Below are 16,819 nucleotides of genomic sequence, written 5' to 3'. Positions count from 1 at the left end.
ATCTAATATGAAAAGCAATTATTTCCTCGAGAGAGAAAGCTATGGCTGAACGGATCAATTTTGAGCCCTATGAATCCTCCCATTCAGGCTCTAACAAGAACAACTATCGAAAACAAATTCTTGCACGCGTCCGGGTTACTGAGCCTTAAGCATATTATAACGTCTTATTCTAGACTCGCGAATTGCAAGGGCAAATGAACCAGCTGCTCCGGGTCCTAAAAATAGGGTACCTAGGAAAAGATAGACCAACTCCCGGTTTTCGACTGAAGCTATCCTCTTTTTATGATGCTCAACCTTGTTACTTCCCGAGTGCGAAAGAAGATAGTGGACAAAAACAATGCAAGACAGCGCGACGACAACCAGGTCAAACTGAGAGAAGAGGTGATACTGTTCCAAGAGCTCAGTATATTTTGCGGGAAGACCCGGAAGGGCTGAGGTAAATTTTGGGAACCAGGTACGAAAAAGGTTGGCCCTGCCAGGAGACGGAATAAAAAGCCTTGTAAAAGTAACATCAGGGTTTGACGTTCTTAAAGACGTGATAACGGTGAAGGCATGGACGGCAGCGGCCACAGTGCCCGTAGTTATATAGGAGGTGACAATCCAAAGCTTATCCGCATTTGGGTTTTCCGAGGCTTTATTGGGCGTTGACATGCGACGGTAAGACAAAACCGTAGAACCTGTAATAAATAAAACCGTCACAAGAATCGGCGAGATATGAAATAACGCAATGAAGCCATGGTGGTCCCAAGTACTATAGCTTAGCCACGAGGGCAGGAACAGAAGCAATGGACATAACAGGGCTAATATTGTCGTAATGAACACGGATACTGCCTCATTTATTGGTATCGTAGGATCGCGGGAAACAGCCTTGCTTTTGGAAACGCAGTAAAAGTACAGTGGCTGAATAATCGCAGCACCAGTTGCATTCCAAAGAATTATTATAACCCAGGTACTACGGTGAGAAATTAGCAAACAAACATCACGTTTTATATTTCATAAAGTCAACTTACTGCCTCAAAAAGAAATTCCGTACGCCACGGCGCCGGCTCTCAACAAGAACCCAAACATTTGTACACGCAACAACGTAGTTGACATCAAAGAAGAGGAGTCGTGGTCCAGTAGACAAGCTATTGGTGAGAAGATCATAAAAGGCAGTGAGGAGCGTGAGGCGGTTGTCTATAAGCCAATTATGGCTGTATACTGTACGGAGGACGCGTCCGTCGGGGAAAAGCCCAGTTTCAAAAACAGTGTCCAAATTGTCAAACATGCCATTCAAAAATGCCACACCCCAAAGAAGAGTCAGGCCTAGGGCGCCGAGACCTAAGAGCTGGTTGGGAGATGTTTGAAACATACTGGCGGTTGATGAAACAGCCAAAAGCTCAGGAGGAATGAACAGGTCAAGCAAAAGTAAAGAGTAGACAAACTACTTTTATGGCATGGGACAGGTTAGGCCTCATGTTAAATCTTCGGGATCCCATTCCTCCCGTGCATGGGAGCGCAGTGTTTCTTGACCGCCCGATATGCATGTTGAGGAGGCGCATCGGGGCTAGACAAAGAACGCAAATTCGGTCGCTCCTTGCAAACAACACCCTATAATACATAAATAAATTGTGCAGAAATGTAACATAGGACGTGAAATGCCACCAATTATAGAGCGCCGGCAACCCACATCGCCGATTATTCCCTTTGAGGCTATAGACAGATCTGCCACGCATGAAAGAGCCAGACCTTTTCAATGCCCGTCAAGAAAACAAAAGCCCAGAAATCAATACGAAGTACTCCGTAACAATCAAAGTGTTACACGGTTCCTTGACAAACTTCTAGAGTCTTCATGGCATGGACATGAACTCCTGGTGTCGGTCCTCTTGACCCATTAGGGATGCAGCAATTCTTACTTCGCGATCCCGATGTCGCTATCAGCCCACAACAAGACAATCCGCAAGAACATACAGCCTCCCTCGTCTGTACGCTTGAACCTTGGGTGCTATTTCCACGTAAAAATTTTCGTCACATCCCATCATCATCAAGCCAAAAATGCAAAATGTCAATCAACGATGAAAACTGCTAAGTGTAATTTGATTATTACACCTAAAAAGGAGTCAAAGGCACAGGTGTACGCATGAAGGGATAACGTTCGGACACATGCTAGCTCATAGTTATCACGAACTCTTCGGTTGGATTCACCGTCATGAAGTCCGCTTCCAATGTTGGGGCCGGATAGAATCATAGAAAGATGAAAGCAACGTGAGTCTTACCTAGGTATTCGAGGATGGTGCTAATAGATCGCACCGCCGGTGGATAACTGTTGAGAGGTGGGAAATCATACCCCGGGCAGACCCTTAGGCAATCTCCAACTTCATCGCACTGTAAAAGACACGCGTTTCGCCACGCGCAACAGAAGGCCCAGGTATTCGTGTAACACCTAAGCGATCAATAGGGCTGGGGGGGGCTAAGAAGGTACAACCTCGTTGGGATCAATCTTGGGTGGCCCGTGTTAATTAATTGATAGAAAATGAAATGCCATTATCGCTCAGCATTGAAAACGCGATTTGGGGTATAGCAGAAGGCCCTGTGGTTTGGGCATCGGAAATAGGTTTCGCCCATATCTCCGGGGGCCCGTTCCAGGCGGAAGACTGAAAAGGACTTAGGGGCTGCTTTAACCAACCACGTCCTGAGTTAGCCAACTCAAGCGTCACCTGCCGGCTTGGCGGATGCCCCCGTTGGACCCTTTTCCGCTCACCGTACGGAGTACTCCATATTTCGTATGGAACTTCCAACCTTGAGGATAGCAAGTAGGATGATGGGCCCAACACCAGCAAGCATGGGCATACTGACGCAGCTGAGAATAGAAGGATGATCATAGCTAGTGATGTCATCTGAGCTGATCTGATGGGACTTTTAATCAGGTTCCACTCTCCCTCCAAATCATCGCTGATTTGATGCTCTCTTTCACAGCCACAACACGACACGAATGAGCCTGTTTAGGACGTGTTGTATGAATAAGATCAACATTTCTGGGAAAAGAGCATCAATTGGATTGCTTCATTGCTGTTGCGAAATGTTGGTCTTGCGTTGCTATGCCCAAGGTCAAATCCTGTTTATGCTCAATTTGAGGGAATTCCAGGCGAACACTGCCTTCACGGCAGTGCTTCATAGGACTTGATATATCTAGGGAGCGAATTATGAGTGCAATGCTGATGTCTGACCCCGTTTTTAAATTTCAGAGAATACAATCTGGAATACGGAGCACTATTTTATATTCCCTACATTTTACGCACCATATGGGTTTAATCTCTACACCGCTATTTCCGAGAAAACAGTTCTTCTTACACCCAGTCTCTCCTTGTGTCATGTTCCGGACCTTCTTCGCGCTACTGCTAACAGCAGCATTATCCTGTTCTACCGCAGCACTTCCTGCCGAATTTTCTCCCCAACCTGCATATCCTTTGGCTCACAACAGTTCTCTAGTCGCCCATGACCCGAACATCATCCAACATAGGGGTTTCTATTACCTCTTCAAGGGAGGTATTGGCGTACCATTTTCCAAGTCAAACACCCTCGACGGCCCGTGGGAAGACATGGGACCCGTCTTAACGGGACCCAGCATAATCCCCAAGCAAAACCGAACAAGACCTTGGGCCCCAGCCATCATTGCAAAAGACAACACTTTCTACTGCTTCTACACAGTCAGTCATCGTGGCAGCAACGACAGTGCCATTGGAATAGCTACGTCTAAGGAGCTCAGATCCGGCGCCTGGAAAGACCACGGGGCAATCATTCAAACTGGCACGGGTCCTGGCTCGCAAAAGTACCCTTTTAAAGAGGCCAATGCTATCGATCCGCATGTATTCATTGATCCAAAAGATGAGCAGGCGTACCTGATCTTTGGCAGCTTCTTTTCGGGCATGTGGCAGATCCCTCTGAGCAGTGACATCCTCTCCCTCAAAGATCCAGAACATATCGACGCGACACGTCTCGCTACCAAGCCTGAAGATGTAAAACCTAATGATGAAGAGGGCGGGTTCATGACCTATAGAGATGGATGGTACTATTTTTGGTTCAGTCATGGCAAATGCTGTCACTTTGACCCAAAACATCTTCCCGAAGATGGAAAGGAGTATGCAAGCAACACCCACCTTTCCCTTGATTAAAAAAATCTGCAGTAAATCCATCTACGTTCCCGCTTGGTATTGATCATGCTGACACGAAGGGGAAAATGGCAGATACTCCATCCGAGTAGGTCGCTCGAAGAACGCACGAGGCCCATTCACAGACAAGAACGGTAAGCCATTAACATCCGGGGGCGGACACGTTGTATATGGCTCGAACCACAACAAAAAAGTATACGCACCTGGCGGGTTGGGAGTGCTATCAGACCGTTCACAAGATATTCTGTATTACCATTTCCGTAAGCCTTTCCTTTCATACCTCTGCTGGATGCACTGTTCCAAAGTCAGCTAGGCTAACAATTTTCCTCCCTTGTGAAGTCAATACCAGCGTCGGTCTCCGCCATACGGTAAGCTGGATCGTAGGGCCATATTTACATCGATGTTTCTAATAATTTGTAGGACGCTTATATGGGATGGAGCTACCTGGAATATATCAATGGCTGGCCGGTTGCAAAATACGAGCCGGTTAATAGTAGAGCATAGTGCACGGAATTTGAACTAGTATGATCTTCACTGGGCACTTGCTGCTACCAAGAGGAGCCGGAACTTGGCTGGGTGAAATTTTCTGCGAGGATTGTGTTGTATTTTAGGGATCATCCCTTTTCGAGCATATATACCAACAAATATATGCCATTTCTAGATAGTACTACGATAATATGTTGGAAACAGCTCTTGATGATTAAGTCCCGGCCGAAGCATAATGCACCTCAATTCTGAGTTGAGAACAAACTTTTTATGTTCAGCGGCAATCCGGACTGTTGGCTGCATTCCTCAGTTACCCCATATGAATGATCATACCATTTTGTTGAGTCAACCCACAAAGTAGCTAGCTAATGTGACAAGGATAAGGGGAAAACACAATTACAAACATGGTAAATATGAAGGTCATTGCAAAGTCATTAAAGGATGACGGCGATGGTATGGAGTCAAGAACCATGGATACTAGAGACGCGAATATGAGTCTTCGCAGAAGTGTTATGGTTAAGGGGCTCAAAACACGAATCTAGTATCTCTGTGGTGGAGGTGGGCCGCCGTATCCCCCTTGAGTTGAATAGCCGCCCTGAGGGGGCCGGCCATAACCTTGTTGAGGCTGCGGTGGTTGCTGTTGTTGTCCATAACCACCCTGTGGTGAATAAGGAGCATAAGCTTGCTGCGGTGGAGGAGCTCCATATTGGCCTGGTGGTGGAGCGCCATATTGTCCTTGGGGCGGCGCACCTGGACGGCTTGCCTTCTCGTCCCTCGTATCATAAGATGAGTCGATTGCGCCGAGAATCATCTTGGCGAGCTGAATCGCAACATTAGCGGGGGACAGTCGCATTCAAGCCTATGAATTGGATGATACTTACCCAGAGATCTGGAGTCAAGTCAACAGGAGGATTAGCGCGCGACATTTCATCTTGTTCTACCTCAAAATCTATTCGACTCGTTAATGGATTGCTGGGCGTATTCGATTTGCTAGCAGAAATATGGTTGGGTACTTACTGGAGGTGCAGTCAACCAATTCTCCAATGCCAGGCTCTTCATCAAGTTTTGAAAGGAATTCTCGGGCCTTTAGATCATTTCCCACTTGAGCAAACTGGAAAGAGACTGCTCCACGACCATAACGAGGATTGTTCTGCAATTCAGAGCTGGCATAGCGGATAGCATCAAATACTGCACCTTGTGGTTCCCCAGCAGGCTGTCCGTCGGTGATGGTGACGATAAGAACGGGCTTCCTAAGTTGGCCGGCGCGAGCTGGCCCAACAACCAAAGGTTCCAAGACTTTATTCCTCAAACTAGTTCCCATCGGAGTCAAACCCTTGAACTGTATACGCTGAATGAGGGCCTCAACCTGCGCTTCGCTTCGAATGCCATCTCCTTGCTCGTTAGAATTCATGAAGCGGACTTGAATACCGTCATCATCGAACAGGGAAGCGGCATAAGCAACACGAGAGAGGATGAGTTTGAGATCCTTGATACGCTCCCCATTCTCCTCAAACTGCATAGAGCCGCTATCGTCGATGTATAAAATAACATCGAACAAAGCCAGCTTCACGATGTCTTGTCCGACCTCTCGCGGAACACGCCACGCAGTGCAGAGCTGGTCGATCTGGTTGGTAATTCTGGAAACAATCTGATCGAGGACCGGTGAGTTAGGTGGGTACATGTTTTGCAGACCCTTTTCGTTGATCGTATTCAGGAGTAACTGTTTATAAGCGCCGAGCTGTTGGGGAGTCGGGGGTTGGGCTGGAGGGGCTGGAGGGGCTCCATACTGAGGCGCACCGGGATAAGGTGAGCCTTGCGGTGGATGTCCTTGGCCTTGTGGTGGATAGCCCTGTGGAGGGGGGTATTGCCCCTGGGGTGGTTGCTGTTGGCCCTGATTAATTATAATAAGTTAGAACAATGCTAATATCAACACAGAGCATCAAGTAAATTTTCAGAATATGGGACGAACGTAATAGGGAAGTGGTTGCTGCTGCTGATAAGGTTGTCCATAGGGGGGTTGCTGGGGAGGCCTTCCATATTGCTGCTGTTCATATTGTGATTGCTGATGCCCATAAGAAGGTTGCTGATAGCCATAGGCAGGTTGCTGTCCGTAGGAAGGCGCTTGCTGATAACCCTGCTGGTGTTGAGGTTGCGGAGTGCCTTGCATCGGTGCCGGGCTCATGTGCTGGGGAGGCGGCTGTTGATGGCCCTGGGGATAAGTTGACTGAGAGGAACCCGGGTATGGGGCGGCTGTCGAAGGTGTAGGAGGGGCAGCGGGACGTGCATATTGGCCCTGGTGCTGGGGTGGCGGCTGCGAGGTTGCAGCATTTGGGTAGGGTGGTTGACCTGGATTTTGGTATGGCTGTCCATGATAATACCGTTGGCCAAATGGACCACTCATGATGGCTGGTCGAGTTTGAAAGCGGATAAAGCCGAGACAATTGTCGGAAGATATGGAGGGCCAGCGGACGATGAAAAACAAGCAAATGGAAAAATAGACAAAGGCCAAGGATTTGGGGAAAATTTGAGAGGATGGATGGTGGTCGATGGGACGAAGTTGCAGCCAGATTGATAGGCGCGTCACATGGGGGTTGGAGCAGCTAAGAAAACGTGATTTGCTTACTGATGCAGCGGGTGGGCCTTGCTGGGCTGGTTGTCCACCTCCTGGGTACGCTTGGTACTGTTGCTGTCCGGGCTGAAGGGCGCCAGCAGTCAGTTGTCAGCCATCGGAATACGGGGATGGAACGGCTGTGTCCCTCTGCCACAGACTGCTATGGTCGTTTCGAACAATTCTGACTTACGTATGCTGGTCTGGGCTGTTGGCCTGCCTGGAGTGGTGCAGGAGGACCGCCAGGATATGACGCGGGCGGAGCGCCACTGGAAGCAGCTAATTTTGAGGCGAGCTGTAGTTTTTGTAAGAAGAAGTCTGCCTGTTAGTGAACTTTGTCGCCACATTCGACGGGAAGATAGCAAGTTTGGCGATAAAAAGTGAATGCGGGGCGACGATGGCGGGGTAACTTTTGCGTGAGAAAAAAGAATCGAGATGCTGAATACTTACACCCATTTTTGCTACGGTTCAAAAGGATAGAAAGCCGATAGGTGGCAAACAGAAGGAAGAAAAGATTGTGAGCGGGATTGAGGGGCTGAAGATTGGTATATATATACGGTCAAGGGAGAAGTGAATAATAATGGCGCTGCGACGAACAGGTTGACGGCAGCATCAGCTCGAGCGCGCGAAACGAAACGCAGCCGTAAAAATACACAAAATGACGTATGGGTGGTGGGGTTGTGGCGCAGGCATGGGGTTCCACAGGCCAATCCGAAGAGCCGCCCGCCCAGTCTTTGTGCCAAACTGCTGTGGCTGGTTCGCGTCCACGACGCTCGGCCTTACCAGGCTCTTTCAAGGGCACCTCCCTGCATGCAAACGGGGTTGCAGGGAATGGCTCCGATTCCGAGGTTTTCTTCAACACCCTTCTCTCTCAGCTGGTGCTGCGTGAGATTACCCTGCTGACGTGGGGCCTTCGTATTATCTACTGGTGAGCGACACCCAAACCAAAGACTCCGGGTTGTGGAAACTTTCCAGACACCAGGGGTAGCTTTCCCACAAACCACCGTCGCTGCACTGCCACATGGTCCGTCCGGCAACGTGCGCATCCATGAGGTCAGGGGCAACTACCCCATCCCAAGGCATCGTGCGTCCTCAACGAGTTCACATCTTACCAAAGCACTTTCAAGCCTTATGATATCCATCGACCGCGTTTTTATTGATTTTCCATTTGCTGAGAAAAAGTTTCGACCTGGTGGACTATGTCTTCGACCGTTACTCCATCGCGAAGCTGGATTCATTAGGAACGCTATTTACAAGCTGTTCATTCCGAGAGGGGGCTCAGGGCTTGTGGGTATATAGCGCTTTGCTTGAACGCAAATAGTGTCCCTTTTCAATTCCCACAATGCCTGACTACGGCTAGAAAATCACCGGACACTCTATGGAAATGTCTGCACCGCCGAGGATAAGCTTTCTGCTTGAGATTTCTGAGCACGGGCGGCCTGTCCTTTCCACGCCACAGAATATATTCGTTCCTTTATCACAATGCCATCCAAGATTTCTATTCCAAGGGATACCTTTAGGGGCAGCGTCGAATGTTGGAATGAAACGCTGGAGCTCTCAATCACGAGTGGTGGACGAGCCGGAAAGACCTGAGCGACGAGAAATGGACACTTTGGAGCTCACTTAAATGTCGCCTGAAGGAAAAGAAGTTAGCAGTCCTTGTAGCTTTGCAGATCCCAGCGGCATTGGAATGAAACTGCATCAACAGGCAGGGAGCCGAGTTGCAATAGAGAGGAATCAAATTTCCATGGTATATACTTGAGTTCGAGACGCGATCATACCACCAAGTTGCTGCCAGAACCGTTGTACTCTCTGCAAGATGTTAATCGCTGGCCTTTATCCCATCATTACAATGTTTCGGGCAGTCATATTGGCAACTGGGAGTTACTGCGGATAAATCTCAAGTGCACGGAGCGGGGCTGATGTCCAGTGCAACGTAATGATCGTTCCGCCGCAAGCTCCAGTGTCTTGTCACTTGTGGAAGCAAACAAGATCATAGATTGCGTTGTATTGTCATGGTCTCCCACCGCGACACAGCGGCCCATCCCCTGGTTCAATTTTAATACCCCATTAATGGATATATGCATTGAAAAAATGCCTCTATATTTATTTGCAAAACATCACAGGTTGGTTCTACTTTTTGTTGATAACTTACTGCACATGGCTAGACCCATAAGTAAGTCAGCATCGCTTGCTCCTAAATCTTACAAGGTTCAAAACTTTCAACCTTACAATTTTGCCATATCGAACGTGTCAGGTGGCAATTGTTGGTTGCCATTCATCAGAATGACCAGTTGTCACAGCTCCTCCAACAGGAGGGATGTCGTATGCGCCATCCAGAAGTATCTTCTCCTAAAGATAGGAATGGTGTTGCTCTTTTTAAATTATGGAACTATCACAAAATTTTTCAACAGAAGCTTTGTCCAATCATGTGAATATCACAGGACTCTCGCCGAGAAATTGGTCACGGTGGAATGTGCTATTTTTACATTTGCCCGTAACTTATTTGTTACAGCTTGCAAGTTTATCTCTGAGGAGCGTCAGATATGATAGTCAAATATGATATTTACGGACATGACTATAGGTACCCAGGCAGCATTCTGTCGGAGCTATTCTTGCTAAAGGATGAACAGATTCAGAGTTTCATTTCACACACCACTTGGGGTATTGATACAAACAAATGATCTGCATGGCCAAGACATATGATGTTTGATTCAAAAAGGAGAGCAGATCGGGCGCCATCGAGGCGGCTTCGTATGGGGGACGGAGCCCACAAGGGGGAAGTAGGAGAGACTCGTAGGGGTGAGCACGGGAAATATTTAAGAGAGATAAAGGAGAGGTTGGAAGGATGGTTAACAGGGAATTCTAGGGGAAAGTAGGAGAAATGGCATGGAAGAGTAAGGGGGACCTTTTCGGAGAGCGGAGCGGAAATGATGAGGAGGATTAAGGGGCGGAAACCCAAGGGAAACCCATAAAGAAGAGTTACCCTGAAGCGAGCTGGACGCCGCTCCCCCCAAAAAAGCGTGCTTGGTGCGGGTATCTATGCATTGGCTTTTCTCGGCGTTTCTCTTCCTCTGATCTTCATCGCTGCAATCGACATTCTTTTACCCGCCTAACGCTAAGGAACTAGTTAAGCTTTCTTTCGTCACGGGTTTCTTGATATTGGGACTTTTGACTTCTGTCCATACGGTATTTGATAGTTTGAGCAACGAAAACCACGACTGTATCTTCCAAAAATACATATATATATGTATATAAACAAAAATAAAGAGAAAGGTAAGAGAAAAAGGCTACGCGCCCTTGCAGAGGCTCGAACTCTGGACCCTGAGGTTTTGCTTCATACGGTTACACATAAAAGCCTCATGCTCTACCGACTGAGCTACAAGGGCAGACATCGGAGTGTTCACTGGAGACAACGCGACAGAAAAAAGCATTACGAAGGCGATATTTTCTCCCGAAGACGACGGATGGGGCGGTCGAGGCCCTGAAAATGCTGTTGAAGGGAGAAGTGAATATGCCGGCGTCATTTGCTCGGCGGGGTTGGTCTCAGCTTTAGTTAGCTGTCCCTCTTTAACCATCACCCGCTAGCGAATGCGTGACAGCCGGTTGGCTGCTTTGCGCGTAGACGAAGAGTCCTCCGAGGTCCGGAACGGCCGGTTATGCTCTCGAATTTCAGGGGGCAATTGGATCGCGTGCTCGTGGTCTTCATACGTTTCTCCACGGATGCGTGTGCCATGCTGATTAGCTACTGCTTTTAAGTATCGCATTGTTGTCAACTTCTATATTCTTTTGAATCGAGTAAAGCATCGCATGCGACAACACAAAAGGGCAAGAAAAGAGATCCCGGAAGTGTGAGCCGAGAAGCAGCCAGAACACTGTTCCAATTTCCGCTAATCAACCCAAGTGGAGACCAAAATTGTTTCAGTTCGACGGATGTTGTGAACGAGACTGGTTTGGAGTCGACGCTAGCGAGATCTGACAGCGAGCTTGCCCCCAACACCCATCCCAGCTCCTCGCTAAGGCGCCTTATCCTCTTGGCACGGTTTGCCTCGTGGCAGCAAAGTTGCCAGAGTTGCATTCAGCAACGAGGGGCAACAATGCCTGTCGATTCGGAGAAGCTGAGAGTGTCCACAGCGGAATTTGATGGCGGAGAGACCTCCAAGCTTTGTTTTAGTTACGGAACAAGATGAATGAACATACACAGTGAGCTACTCCGTACATTTCATGGAATTGCAGCAAATAAAACAAGGAACCAAACAAGCCACTCCTTTCGTTACGACAACGGGCTGGTCTGATGCGAATTTTGAAAATACCCAGTTGTTACCAGAACCCTTCCCAGCGAGTGTCAGAACTCACTAAAGAGCGGGATCCAAACGCAGTTTGAGATGTACTTCGGGAGAAGTTTGAGCCATGTCTCAGGTTGGGGACAATGCACAGTTTGGTGGGTGGACAAGGAAGCACCCGTCATTGTTATATTAGTATGCACTTTTATTTCAACCGGATCGACAAGGATATCCGCTATCCTCGGACTGGCAAAGTTGCAACACAGTGAGAGGACGAAAAAAAGGGATGAAAGAGATCAAAAAGCTAGTGAGCAAATTTGATGCCTGACGAATTTCAAGGGCTTTCTGGGGGATGTGGTCAGTGTCTGCAAGCACTGGCTGCCTTACCAGTATTTTGCTAAGGGGCTCGAATGGTCACACCAAAGACAATTATCGTGAACCATAGGGGATTTGTGACACCACATCTATCTAGTCCCAACATAGCTTTTCGTTTACCCTGGTTTCTTTTTTTAAAAGCAACTTATTCGGGAGTATGGGTACACTGCCCAATCAAGGATGAGTTTATGGGACCTCTGGGCTTTGTCATTTTGCACAGAATCTACTGCTGCGGAAGATATATTGGCTGCAGCCCTCATTAGAATTTGAGGACCCCGACAAAGCAGCTTGGCTTCGGGTTCGTGCCGCCGATAAGATCGAGTGACAGGGAGCGTCGGCACCTGTGCACCCTCCACACTCGCATGTCAGAGCTGGCGCTTCATGTAACTCTTTCGTGCGAGTTCAAACAAATGTACGACCACACAACAAACGGCTCTTCATATCAAAGACATCATAGATATCAATCATCTCTTCAAATCCTAGCTGCAGTGCGCTTTGTTTGCAATTTGTCTGCAGCTGATGCCACAAAGTGCGAGCGCATTTCCTCGCTCAAGTACTCTGTTCCGTTGCACATGTACGTAATGTCCAAGGTCTGGGCATGGCGATTAAAAGGATGACAGGCAGCACGGCAGATCTTACCATGCAAGTCCAAAAGGCCTGCACCATTAACTAACTTGTCAATCTAGTTGGTGCAGAAACCTTTTTCCAAGCAGGTACACATGCTTATTGGCCAATCTGCCTTTTGTACATGATGGTTCAAGAGATCGAAGAGCGGCTTTCTAGGTGTCTGTGCTTCGGCCGAAGATACGCCAAACGCCGTTCAATCTTAAGTGACCGAAGTCATTGGCTGATGGCGCAAAGATCTAGTCAAGCCTGTGGAACCAAATTTCTAAACCAGAAGATACACGTCGATCTTGTCAAGAATCATGCAAAACGGCACGCCAGTCAAGATGGGTAACGATTCATGGATTCCCGTGATGATGGTTTATGGTGTACGGAGTACTCCGTAGATTCTTATGATATGTTTTCCCAAACCCCTTCCCACGAGTAAGAGGAATCACAGAGTCTCGGATGCTGATCGATTGGTTCGCCGCCTGTGGCTGCTGTTGTTCTTTTCCCGTTTTTGGGCTTGGTTTCCGTGGTTTGGGCGACTGTTGCTTGGATCTCCTCCCAGAGTCCGAAGGTTGCAAAGTCCACGGGTCATTGACTCTTGGACTCTCGACGGATCCTCCAACCACAGGCTATTACCAAAGTTACATCGTTGGCTCTTCCAAAAGCCAAAAAAAGTGGTGTCGGCGATGACCCTCAATGGAGGCTGTGCCCTGTTCCACGCACTGCTCAACTGTCAAGGAGGGGGAAGAAAGTAGTTGACGTTATCATCCCGGGCATCGCTAACTAATCGGGAAGAAAAGAGGGAATATTGGCCAATGGAGCGGCCTGGTAGCAGTGGCGCGCCGAGATCCATTGGCGCTTTTGAGGTCGGGCTGGTTTTGGTTACTGAAGGGTCTTGGATCTCTTTGTAGTTACAAGTGTTATTATTGTTTTTTCCCTTTCGTCCATTATTACTCTTGTGCTTGCTCTTTCACTGCTCCCGGGGCCCGGAGAAGACGATATGGAGACCGGGTCGCAAAATTAAGGGACTGAGAGATGGAAAAGTGCCGATGGAGCCGTTTTCTCGGTGAACTTCGGGCTTTTGCAAGACGATAAGAGACCCATTTTGGGTCAGTCCCTCTCCGTAAGTTGACATTATCCGCCTGTTCGCGGCGGAGCGATGGAAGAGGCGACGACAGGAACACCAACGGGCAACGTCTATCCATGATACATCATAATAATCTAGGTTAATGGCCCAAGAAGCGGGACCTCTTGGGGCGTCTTTTTATTTAGAGAAAACTTTTCTTGGTCCTCTTGACTTTGAAATCGTCGCTAAACCGCCAACTGCTAGCGCCAATCTCAGCATGGAGTTTTGGAACAGACTTGCGTCTCATGTCCTGACTCCGTACCGCATGGCAGACGCCACCTTGCACATCACTTGTTTGCAATCCGCTTCATCCATTGTCAGATCCCTGGGCCCCAACCATCCTGTCACCCTCAACCTTAAAGCACTCTCCGGTATCCTTTGGACGCAAAGCCCGCCTTCGTTCGCCCTCTCTCCACTTTGAGGATCCTGAACTTCTGGAGGGGCGTGTGTTCAGTGGTGGCCACCCCCCCATTCCATACCACCCCCGGTCCACAGGATGATCGTCGTTCTGATTCGGATCTCTCTGACGGCGAGACTGCGTGGCCCATGTCGAAAGGGAGCAAGCTGCAGGTTATGCATATCTAATACGATGTATTTCTCTGCCAAAACACACCCAGGCTCAAATTCCGTCACCTCTTCTTTTCCCTTAGCTGTTCGATCCCCTCTCATCTGTTGTCGTCGTTGCATCTTCAACATTCCTTCTTTTCAGTTTTTTTATTTTTATTTTTATTTTTATTTTTTTTTTTCCCTTTCGCATCTTTTCGCATCCTTTTATTTTTCTTTGCTTTCCTCTTCTTTCCTTTTCTCTCCGCCTCCCGTTCCTATTATTAGCCCTTGAGCCTGTTCGGTGACTTCGGGCTTGCTGCTCCCGACCTTGATCGCTCAGTCAGTCCACAGGAAAGGAACAACTAGTCACTCGGCAAATTATACTCTTCCCCTCCTGTCTCTCTGTACTGCCCAATACCTATCCCTCGCTGCAGTTTAGATCTGGACCAGTTGACGTACTTGTCAGTGAGGAAGAGCTGCTGGCGCCATCGCGACCACCATGAATCCGTGCTGTTGAATGGCTACCAAATTCCTACCTGAGGTATTAAGAGAGTGACCGGTGGAACGTGGAAATTGTCGTCACCATCGCCTCCGGCTGTCATCCCACCCTTTTTATCATTCCTTTTGCTGCTTTGCTTTATATATCAATTCCACAAGAGCCCTCTGACGATCGTTGAAACCTCCATATGCCCCGCCCACCATCACCGCCTGAGCAATCAAAGGATATGGCTGTGTCGTACTCATCGGGGCACTCCCCTGGACATACTCCAAAACTACCTTCGTTCCGAGAGGTAAATATAAGTTCTCTTTGATCATATATATATCTACATTGTATATCATTTCCGTCAAAATGAGTCTCTCCATCGCTGATGTTCGGTGTCCCATATAACTCCAGCTCCTACCTGATTATCTCCATGACGAAATAGATTCCGCTTCATATCATCTGCAAACCGGCTCGCACCAGCAGCAACACCCCCATCACCAGCATAGCAGCCGTCTGCCGCCCGTATCCCGGCAGGAACCACCGTCGAGACGAGGGTCGGGGACTCGACATCACCCCGGGTCAGTTGGTCGGGGTCAGGACTACGACAGCTCGTTGATGAGGCAAAACGCCTACCTAGAGGGACAATCGCGATACCACAGCCACCATCTGCCACAGGAACGGCAGTACTATGACGATAGAGCGCCATTGACGCCTTCTTCGCGCAGCAGCAGTCGTCACCTCGATCCCAGTGATCCCAGGAACTTTCTTCCACCTCTACGCAATTATGAAGCCCTACCCGGACAAATTCCATCACCCGTCGGAAGACATGATGACAGAGGCTACGAACGGGCTTATGATGCCGAACGGGCAAGCTACGCTTCCTCTCGCTCGAGTACTTTAAGCTCAATGACGCATGGAACGGCAGGTCCTTATCCATCAGCATATAATAGTCCAATACATGGATCATATCAAGGATATTATGGTGGCGACCTTGAAAGCACCGCTCACAGTGCATATATGGACACCAAGCCGACAAAATATGACCCACTTGGAGATACCGCTGATTCTAAGAGTAAGAAGCGAAGGGGAAATTTGCCAAAACCCACAACAGATATCTTGCGGGCCTGGTTCTATGAACATCTCGACCATCCGTATCCGAGTGAACAGGATAAGCAGATGTTCATGACTCGTACAGGATTAACCATTAGCCAGGTGAGTGCTGTCTGCCTTGCAAAATTCCCCGCTTTCTGTGTGGATTTTCATCGAGGCTGAATGGGCATGCGTAGATTAGCAACTGGTTCATTAACGCAAGGCGCCGGCATCTCCCAGCACTGCGGAACCAAGGCCGCATTCCCGACCCCGACCGGATGCGTCCGAGTTCTTCAATGAGTGAGGACGACCCTGATTATGACACGTCACCATCTCGTCGTTGAACGAGACATCGCCATCCTATTTAAACTTAATCTTCGTTCTCCAAGCGATGTCTTTTTATCCTTTTTTTTTTTCTCTTTTTCCTTTTTTTCTTTTGGCTTTGTCAGGCATTATCGGTTCTGGGAAATGGCACTTTTCGGCTGAAAATATTGTATTTTCAATCTTTTTTCTTGTTCCTCTATTTTCTTTCTACGATGTCTTATTTGATGTTATTTGAAAACTTAGACCGGGGGGAGGGGACGGACACATTTTCTCTTGAATTCGTCCGACGGATTTGTCCGTCCACAATTGCGGTTTTCGTTTTATAACTTGTCGAGGTCGACGAGAACATTTACAGCTCGACGAGAAGCTTGGGAGGGAACGGAAGAATATGCAAAGAGACAAATCTGTACAAGATCTCGAAGTGTTGATGTGCCATAGCGTGGCGTATTGGTGTTGTGAACTTCTTTCTGTACTCCGTACCGGCTTTTGAATTTCTCGCTTATGCCCCATGCATTTGGCTCCTTCTGCCTGTTTGGATGTCTCACAAGCGGTTTACGCATCATCTTTTCCTACAAAAATCTTGACAGATTACAAAAAAAAAAAAAAAAAAAGAAAAGAAAAGGGAAGAAAAAAACGCAACATGACAGTCTGCCTGGTCTTTTCGGGATAGTTGTTTGGCGCTGTGCATAGCTTGGATAACAAAAGAGCGTTTTTTTGGGAAAAAAAAAAAAAAAAAAA

The 16,819-nt window shown here is 48.1% G+C and overlaps 9 protein-coding genes and 1 non-coding gene across 10 annotated transcripts; 5 read left to right on the top strand and 5 right to left on the bottom strand.

Moving 5' to 3' along the window:
• Positions 1-135: 135 nt before the first annotated feature.
• Positions 136-1,351, bottom strand: CIMG_02399 (uncharacterized protein; the record flags this gene model as incomplete). The annotated part of the gene is made up of 2 exons (XM_001248627.1): positions 136-952; positions 1,011-1,351. The coding sequence occupies 2 exons, from the start codon at positions 1,349-1,351 to the stop codon at positions 136-138; spliced, it is 1,158 nt and encodes a 385-aa protein (XP_001248628.1).
• Positions 1,352-1,507: 156 nt separating this feature from the next.
• CIMG_10940 (uncharacterized protein) lies at positions 1,508-2,829 on the bottom strand (the record flags this gene model as incomplete). The annotated part of the gene is made up of 2 exons (XM_012358953.1): positions 1,508-2,671; positions 2,741-2,829. The coding sequence occupies 2 exons, from the start codon at positions 2,827-2,829 to the stop codon at positions 2,524-2,526; spliced, it is 237 nt and encodes a 78-aa protein (XP_012214376.1). The 3' UTR covers positions 1,508-2,523.
• A 400-nt stretch (positions 2,830-3,229) lies between these two features.
• CIMG_02400 (endo 1,5-alpha-arabinase) lies at positions 3,230-4,652 on the top strand (the record flags this gene model as incomplete). Its single annotated transcript, XM_001248628.2, has 4 exons — positions 3,230-4,117; positions 4,224-4,408; positions 4,488-4,516; positions 4,569-4,652. Exons 1-4 carry the CDS (start codon positions 3,351-3,353, stop codon positions 4,650-4,652), a joined length of 1,065 nt encoding a protein of 354 aa, XP_001248629.2. The 5' UTR covers positions 3,230-3,350.
• Positions 4,653-4,783: 131 nt separating this feature from the next.
• CIMG_02401 (uncharacterized protein) lies at positions 4,784-7,817 on the bottom strand. The gene is made up of 6 exons (XM_001248629.2): positions 7,693-7,817; positions 7,436-7,537; positions 7,258-7,329; positions 5,652-6,525; positions 5,516-5,583; positions 4,784-5,454 (listed from the first exon to the last, which is right to left on the bottom strand). Exons 1-6 carry the CDS (start codon positions 7,696-7,698, stop codon positions 5,173-5,175), a joined length of 1,404 nt encoding a protein of 467 aa, XP_001248630.1. The 5' UTR covers positions 7,699-7,817; the 3' UTR covers positions 4,784-5,172.
• Positions 7,818-7,907: 90 nt separating this feature from the next.
• On the top strand, positions 7,908-8,869 carry CIMG_10941 (uncharacterized protein; the record flags this gene model as incomplete). Its single annotated transcript, XM_012358954.1, has 3 exons — positions 7,908-8,157; positions 8,225-8,529; positions 8,603-8,869. The coding sequence occupies 3 exons, from the start codon at positions 7,908-7,910 to the stop codon at positions 8,867-8,869; spliced, it is 822 nt and encodes a 273-aa protein (XP_012214377.1).
• A 467-nt stretch (positions 8,870-9,336) lies between these two features.
• On the top strand, positions 9,337-9,792 carry CIMG_12685 (uncharacterized protein; the record flags this gene model as incomplete). Its single annotated transcript, XM_004445605.1, has 2 exons — positions 9,337-9,368; positions 9,411-9,792. 2 exons carry the CDS (start codon positions 9,337-9,339, stop codon positions 9,790-9,792), a joined length of 414 nt encoding a protein of 137 aa, XP_004445662.1.
• Positions 9,793-10,537: 745 nt separating this feature from the next.
• CIMG_15019 lies at positions 10,538-10,631 on the bottom strand. Its single transcript has one exon. It is a non-coding gene; the product is annotated as a tRNA-Lys (tRNA).
• A 101-nt stretch (positions 10,632-10,732) lies between these two features.
• Positions 10,733-11,432, top strand: CIMG_02403 (uncharacterized protein; the record flags this gene model as incomplete). Its single annotated transcript, XM_001248631.2, has 3 exons — positions 10,733-10,781; positions 10,988-11,093; positions 11,168-11,432. The coding sequence occupies 3 exons, from the start codon at positions 10,733-10,735 to the stop codon at positions 11,430-11,432; spliced, it is 420 nt and encodes a 139-aa protein (XP_001248632.2).
• A 2,449-nt stretch (positions 11,433-13,881) lies between these two features.
• Positions 13,882-14,325, bottom strand: CIMG_02404 (uncharacterized protein; the record flags this gene model as incomplete). The annotated part of the gene is made up of 2 exons (XM_001248632.1): positions 13,882-14,072; positions 14,118-14,325. The coding sequence occupies 2 exons, from the start codon at positions 14,323-14,325 to the stop codon at positions 13,882-13,884; spliced, it is 399 nt and encodes a 132-aa protein (XP_001248633.1).
• An 11-nt stretch (positions 14,326-14,336) lies between these two features.
• Positions 14,337-16,697, top strand: CIMG_02405 (uncharacterized protein). Its single transcript, XM_001248633.2, has 3 exons — positions 14,337-14,975; positions 15,080-15,880; positions 15,955-16,697. Exons 1-3 carry the CDS (start codon positions 14,871-14,873, stop codon positions 16,099-16,101), a joined length of 1,053 nt encoding a protein of 350 aa, XP_001248634.1. The 5' UTR covers positions 14,337-14,870; the 3' UTR covers positions 16,102-16,697.
• Positions 16,698-16,819: the final 122 nt, after the last annotated feature.

The sequence above is a fragment of the Coccidioides immitis genome, assembly GCF_000149335.2.
Source record: "Coccidioides immitis RS genomic scaffold supercont3.1, whole genome shotgun sequence".
Taxonomy (NCBI): domain Eukaryota; kingdom Fungi; phylum Ascomycota; class Eurotiomycetes; order Onygenales; family Onygenaceae; genus Coccidioides; species Coccidioides immitis.
The sequence above is the reverse complement of the archived record's forward strand: the minus strand, read 5'-3'. Positions and strand labels throughout refer to the sequence as shown.